At 53.8% G+C, this 6,836-nt stretch overlaps 3 protein-coding genes across 3 annotated transcripts in view; 1 reads left to right on the forward strand and 2 right to left on the reverse strand.

The window, feature by feature from the left end:
- The window catches only part of SYN1 (synapsin I), a gene marked incomplete at its 5' end in the record, with an annotated part of 46,604 nt that extends 44,374 nt beyond the window's left edge, over window positions 1-2,230 (forward strand). The window contains 2 exons of the mRNA XM_021717727.1: window positions 8-162; window positions 1,149-2,230. Coding sequence (XP_021573402.1) covers window positions 8-162; window positions 1,149-1,284 — 291 coding nt within the window. The remainder of the gene's footprint in view (window positions 1-7; window positions 163-1,148) is intronic.
- Window positions 1-5,740, reverse strand: part of TIMP1 (TIMP metallopeptidase inhibitor 1) — an 18,094-nt gene extending 12,354 nt beyond the window's left edge. Inside the window, exon 1 of the mRNA XM_021717725.1 lies at window positions 5,731-5,740. The gene's annotated coding sequence lies outside the window, so the exon portion shown is untranslated. The remainder of the gene's footprint in view (window positions 1-5,730) is intronic.
- ARAF (A-Raf proto-oncogene, serine/threonine kinase) overlaps window positions 2,224-6,836 on the reverse strand; it is a 12,198-nt gene continuing 7,585 nt past the window's right edge. The window contains exons 11-16 of the mRNA XM_021717721.1: window positions 5,076-5,252; window positions 4,929-4,977; window positions 4,294-4,410; window positions 3,928-4,059; window positions 2,992-3,126; window positions 2,224-2,804 (exon numbers count right to left, since the gene is read on the reverse strand). Coding sequence (XP_021573396.1) covers window positions 2,670-2,804; window positions 2,992-3,126; window positions 3,928-4,059; window positions 4,294-4,410; window positions 4,929-4,977; window positions 5,076-5,252 — 745 coding nt within the window. The 3' untranslated portion in view covers window positions 2,224-2,669. The remainder of the gene's footprint in view (window positions 2,805-2,991; window positions 3,127-3,927; window positions 4,060-4,293; window positions 4,411-4,928; window positions 4,978-5,075; window positions 5,253-6,836) is intronic.

Raw genomic sequence — 6,836 nt, forward strand, 5'->3', positions numbered from 1 at the left:
TCCTGTGCCCCGCACTGGGCCACCCACCACGCAGCAGCCTCGACCTAGCGGCCCAGGCCCCGCTGGACGTCCCACCAAGCCACAGCTGGCCCAGAAACCCAGCCAGGACGTGCCACCACCCGCCACCGCTGCTGCCGGGGGACCTCCGCACCCCCAGCTCAAGTAAGAGGACCCCTACAGCAGCCCTTGCTTGCTGCTCACAGAGCGGGACCCTGCTGCCCCTAGGGAGACCCCAGCTCCCATGCTCCCGAGTGAGACCCAGGTCCTAGCCAGCGGTCCGATAACTCACTCCAGCCTGAGGCTCTGCTCTCCATCCCAGGAATTAGGTGCCAGAATCCCAGAGAAACTCCACATTCTGTTCAGATTCCTTCCCTTAGGCCCTGGGAGTCTCCTCCGGGGCCTCTCCAGCCACCCCAGGCACTGTGCTGACCCACCTTCAGTCCGCCCTGCCCATCTCGGAGCCTTCCCTGCCACAATTGCCCTCCTCCCAACCCATTCCTAATACAGTCGGCGTCGTCCTCCTATCACTGCTTTCTCCCCACTCCATCCTTATAGTTTTCCAAACAGGCTGAGCTCCATTCTGGTCCATCCCCAAATCCTCTTGGGGCTGTCTCCTCCCAAATCATCACACAGTCCTCCCTGCCTCTTCTGGCTCATTCCAACCCCCACAGCCCCCCAACTCAGAAGTGCCCCGCCCAGCTACTGCCCACTAGGCTGAGGTACCCCCCACCAGCCTGCCTTTGGTCTAAGCCCCATCCCACACCCTCCTAGACTCCTCACCCTCAGACCGCAGGCCCCCCTGCTCATCTTCCCCTTTGTATCAAACTAGCCTAGGATTCCAAGAGAAGATTCCGCCCAAAACTCTTCCCATTAAGCTCATACTTCTTCCTCCTGGATCAAAGTCTTCCCAGTCTGTCCCAGATCCCTCTTCCCTGGCCTAGGACTCCACCCGCTTGGTCTGAGTCCTCCCAGCCTTGAGAACCTGCTAGGGTCCAGGCCCATGGTGGTGGGTGGGAAGGTCACAGGCACAGCCCCAGGATCAGAGGGGCAGGGCTGGGGCCGGGCCTGGGGTAACATTGTGTTTCTCTCCCCTTCCTCCCCTTCCTCTTCCCCCCTTCCTCCCATGCCTCCACCTTGTCTCTCTCTAGCAAATCCCAGTCTCTGACCAATGCCTTCAACCTTCCAGAGCCAGCCCCGCCCAGGCCCAGCCTTAGCCAGGACGAGGTGAAAGCTGAGACCATCCGCAGCCTGAGGAAGTCTTTCGCCAGCCTCTTCTCCGACTGACACCCTACCCTGAGAACCCCAAAATCCCTGGGCAACCCTTCTCTGGGCCCTGAATCCATTTCTCACTTTTGGAATCTCCAAATCCCTTGAGAACCCCTGTCCTGGTTCTCCAAGATCCCACTTCTCATTCCTCAAGACCCCCAGGTCCCTTGAGAAACCTCACTCCTGGCCCTGAATTCAGTTCTCACGTTTGGGATCCCCAAGTCCTTTTAGAAACCCACTCGTGATCACCTCAAGACCTACTTCTCAGTTTTAGAACCTCCAAATTCCTAGTTTCCCTTCCTGGAAGCTCCCAAATACCAGGCAACCCATTTCTGGTCCTGACACCAGATGCCCCTCCTGGAGCCCTGAAGTTCCTGGAAAACCCTATTCCTGGTCCTGAATCTTTCCAGCACACCTTGTTCACCATCAAATTTCCCATATCCTGAAGAAACCCCTACTTTTGAGCCCCTTCCTATGGATCTCCCATCTCTCTGGAGATCCACATCTTCAAACGCCACCCACCACCCAGCCCCACAAGGATTTCCCTTCACCCACTCCCCTCAACCCCATTTAATACCTTGGGAGCTCTTCCCACTTCCAGGACCCCTAGGTTCCCCCAGGGACCCCCTCCCCAGTTTCCTGCCTCTGACAGCTGTCTTTAAATATGCAAACTCCACCCATCTTCCCAGAATCCTTTGCACAGGGAAGGCCAGTGGTCTCCTGCTTCCCCACCTTTGCCGTGATGTCTGTGTCTGTGACTGACGTGGCCTCCTCTTGTGCCGTGCTTGGCATATGTGGTCCTCGTTCATCGTGCCGCCTGTGGTGATGCGTGCAGTGACGCTGTTTATGTGGTCCGCACCTCCCCCCAACATCCACTCCTTGCCTGGATTCACTCCCACCCCTCAGCGGCTCTGAACCCCAAGAGAAGAGTCGGGAAACAAAATAAACAAGCAAAGGCCCAGCAGAATTCTGTGCTTCTTGGTGAAGAAAGAGGAGAGTCCTTGAATGGCGGGAGACACAAAAGGGACCCCCCAATCTACATGGGGTGCTGGGAACCCCAAAATCCAGTGGAAGGCACTTCAGGCACAAATTCCAGAGAGGTTCAGAGTGGAATACCTGCCATAAATCCCAGCCATTGGAGATGGAGGAGCTCCCCAAATTTAGAAGAATCCCCAAACCCAAGAGGAAACCAAATAATGGAGGGGGCAGGGGGCTCAGTCTTTGAGGGTCCCCCAATTCCAGAAGAACTGGAAAAGCATACGGGGACCCCCTCATCTCCCAGGGTGGGGGATGAGGGAATCCTGAGGCAGTATCAGGGCAAAGACGGAACATTGATTGGTTGGTGGGCAAAGATCCTTGCCATTGCGGGCTGAGATTGGCTCCCAAATGGCTGGGGGTGGGGCCTAAGGCACAAGGCGGGCTGCGCTGAGTAGGCAGGCAGGCAACTCGTCAGCCTGGGTGCGGTGCAAGGAGGGTTCAGAGGCACTCCGCTCAATCTTGGGGAGTGACCGTTGCAGCAGCTCAATTGTGGCCAGGATCTGGGGGCAGGTGGGGATGAGGAGGGGTGTCCAGAGCCCCACAGCATCCCAATACCCCCAGACCCCAGCCTAATGGGGAAACACACACACACACACACACACACACACACACACACACACACACACTACACCTCTGATCTTTGCCAGAGTCCCCCACCCAAGTGTCCAGTCCTCCTACCCAGCCCACCTGGGGGAAGAGGGGCCGCTCCTCTCGCTGGAACTTGAGGCAGTCAGACAGCAGGCGTCGCATGGCCTTGGGGCAGTTGCTGGAGATTTTGCTGAGGTCCGGGGACAGATAGCCACGGCCCACCATAAAGATAATCTGGGGGGGGTCGGGGGGGGCAGGAAAAGGGTGACCTGGAGTCCAGAGCTCAGCCAATTCTCAGTCTCAAGGGAACCGGGAGGCTAATTTTGGGGGAACTGGGATAGTCTGAGTATTGGGGCCCAGAAGATTTTCAGCCTCTGAGGACTTGGGAAGATTATCTGCTTGAAGAACAGAAAGATTTAAATTTAGGGTTATCAAAGATTATAGATGCCTAGGGCCCCAAAGATTATGGGTCTACAGGTTTCTTAGGGGCTTGGGAGTCCAGAAAGTACTGAGTCTTGGGGAAACATGGAGTTCTGGGTCTGGAAGGAACTTGCATTTCTGTGGAGGTCTAGAGCCTAGAGTATTATGGGTGCCAAGGCCCTGAAGCCTGCTGAATACCCAAGGTCTTGGGTGATTGAATATCTATGAGTATTCTGGAAGCACAACAGGACTGTTTCTGTGAGAAATGAGATTCGGGGACTTGAGGATTTGGGGGATTTTGAGTATCCAGAAGACTGTAGTTGTCTAGGGGGCCAGAGAGCTTCTGGGTGTTTGGGGGCCTGGAAGGGGGTTCTGGACTTTGATGATTTTTGTCCCAGAGGATTGTGGGGGAAGAAGGGGAGAAGACAGAAAGAAGGGAAGGGGAAACCCAGAGGAATGATTAAAGGTGTCTGGAGCCCAGGGGATTCTGGGAGTCCATATCCCAAAAATTGTTAGGCTTTTTGAGAGAAGTGTGGCATTTGTCTGTACAAAGAGAGAATCTGGCCTGAAGGAATCCCTCAGCCTTGGGAATTGTGGGTAAGGCATGGGGCTCACCTGGTCACGGCTGCCAATGTGGCTATAAGGCAGCGAGCCGGTCATGAGCTCATACAGCACAACCCCATAGGCATAGACATCCGACTGGAAGCTGTAGGGGTTTGGGTCCTGCATACGGATCACTTCAGCCGCCTTCAATAGGTCAGACCAGACAGGGGGACCATGGAGGTCAGCAAATGGCTGGCCCGTAGTCCCAATCCCACTGGCCACACTGGGTACAGCTTGAAGCCACCCACACGAGGTGAGTAGTGAGTAGTCCAGACACCCACGCCAGACACAGGCATCCCCATCCCTACTCGGCCCTGCACATCCCAATCCAGGAACCCATGTCTACATGTGTCCCCCATCCAGCCTGGCCCAACTCACCATCCATAACACAGAGCCTGAGGGCTGCTCCAAGGGCTGGGCCCCACTCCAGCGCGTTTTCACTGTGGCCAGGCCAAAGTCACCAATCTTCACTGTGAGCCCCTCATGTAGGAAGATGTCCACTGGGGTCAAGGACCACTACAGGGACTACCAATAGCCACACCTCTCACCTTGACTGGGAAGTTCCCATTAATTCCCCGCACCAGTCCTGCCTCTACCCTGACCAGAAGCTTTCCAGTGTCACACCAACTATCCACACCCTGACTTCGGAGGGGAACTCCAACTAATGCCCTCCACACTTGGCCCCACAGTGACTCCTGACCAGGAAGCCCCTCTGGTGGCACCCAAACTCATTAGGCCTCTGACGACGACCATAATGCCCTTCAAAACTACCATAACTCAGATCTTGGCCAGAGTCCCCTCAAAATGGCACTGAACCAGCCACACCATTGGCTCCTGACCAAGAGACCCCCATTAAAGCACCCTCACCAGTGATACCTCTGCCACCTGGCAAGGAGCCCTGTGACACGTAACCCTCCCTCTTCTTCCCCAGAATACCCCTACAAGAGCCATCCCTCTATGTCCTCACCCTGTTTGATGCCCCCACCCCAATCTCAGCCCAAGGACAGGTAGATACTGTTAGACTTGAGATCTCGGTGGATGATGTTCTTGGCATGGAGGTAGCTGTGGGGGTGGAGGCAGGTGGCAAATTGGCTGGGGCTCCCTTATCTCCCCCACCCCTTTCACCTCCCCCCACCACCTCCCCAGGGCAAGAGGCTCACTCCATGCCCTGGGCAGTCTGCCGGGCCACGTCAATGAGCTGGACCATATCGAAGCGTGTGTCGGCCACGTGCAGGTGGTGGTAGAGACTGGAGCCCTCACACCACTGTGTGATGATGGCAAATCCCGGCCGGGTCATGAAGCCCATAAACAGCAAGATGTTGACATGTCGTGTCTTCCTGCAGGCAGGGAGGGCGGTGTCAGGGGTAGGGAGGAAAAAAGCAACTGCCATTCACTTACCAGGCATCAGGAATGGTGCTGCTCAGTCCCTTCTTCTGGCATTCAGTTTCACCCTGTCTTTTGGGGCACCATTGCCAGATTCCATGAATTTGTGAGGTATGTTTGCTGGGCTATAACTCTCTGCTGGGGGCTTGTGTCCAGAGCTTCCTCATCTGAGTCTCCCAACAAAAGCAGGAAGGCGGGCCTGTGACCATTCTACAGATGAGAAAGTGGAATGCCCACCCTCTTTACTAATGTATCAACATGACATTGATAAATGCAGGGTCACAACATTGGTGATGTGATGACTATAGCCTGTTAATTATCATGAGAAGCTTAGAGGTTAGGAGCTTGGACTGGACTCATGTTATATCCTGTGTTCAAATCCAGGTTTTATTACCAGTTACTCACTGTGCAGTCTTGGGGAGGACATTGGACCTCTCTGGGTCTCGTGTTCCTCAACTGTAAGCTGTGATAATTATAGTAGCTACCTCCCAGGGCTATTGGAAGGAGTGAGCAAACAACCTTTAAGGTGCTAAAACAGTCTAAACACACAGTAAGCATTCTGGAAATTTCACTGTCCTTGTTGTTATTACTCCTGGGTACCTGGATCTATCTCACAGAAACTCTGTCACATATGACTTGTTTTACCCTAGTTTATGAGAAAAACTTCATTCCTTATATAAGCATATTAACCACAGTTAGAATCGTAACACAAATGCAAAAAACATCAGTGATGTTTGGCAATTTTGGTCTTGTCCGAGAGGATAATAAAGTACATGAGGATTCCTCTTTCTTTTTTTGCGGGGGGGGGGGCTTTGCTCTGTCACCCAGGCTGGAATGCAGTGACGCGATCATAGCTCACTGAAGCCTCGAACTCCTGGGCTCCCACCTTAGCCTCTAAGTAGCTGGAACTACAAGTACATGCCACCACACCTGGTTAATTTTTAAAAAATGTTTTGTTGAAGGCCGTGCACGATGACTCACACCTATAATCCTAGCACTTTGGGAGGCTGAGGTGAGAGGACTGTCTGAGTCCACGAGTTCAAGACCAGCCTGGGCAACATAGAGAGACCTCATTTCTACAACAAATCAAGAAAAATTAGCCAGGCATGATGGCATATGCCTGTAGCTCTAGTTAATTGGAAGGCTGAGGCAGAAGAGTAACCTGAGTCCAGCAGGTTCATGCTGGGGTGGCCATGAGCGCACCACTGCACTCCAACCTGGGCAACAGAGTGAGACTCCAACTCAAAAACAAAAACAAAAAAAGTTGTTGAGATAGGGTCTCGCTACACTGCCCACGCTGGTCTTGAACTTCAAGCAATCCTCCTGCCTCTGACTCCCAAAGTGGAAGATTCTTAACAGTGGTAAGAATATAGTAATAAAAATAGAGTGTAAAATAACAAAATGGCCCGGGCTCAGTGGCTCAGCCTGTAATCCCAGCACTTTGGGAGGCTGAGGCGAGGGGATTGCCTGAGCCCGCAGGTTCGAGACCCACCTGGGCAACTTGACGAGACCTCATCACTACAATAAATCAAAAATTA

The sequence above is a fragment of the Carlito syrichta genome, unplaced genomic scaffold, assembly GCF_000164805.1.
Source record: "Carlito syrichta isolate Samal-C Ts95f unplaced genomic scaffold, Tarsius_syrichta-2.0.1 Scaffold310585, whole genome shotgun sequence".
In the NCBI taxonomy this organism is placed as follows: Eukaryota; Metazoa; Chordata; class Mammalia; order Primates; family Tarsiidae; genus Carlito; species Carlito syrichta.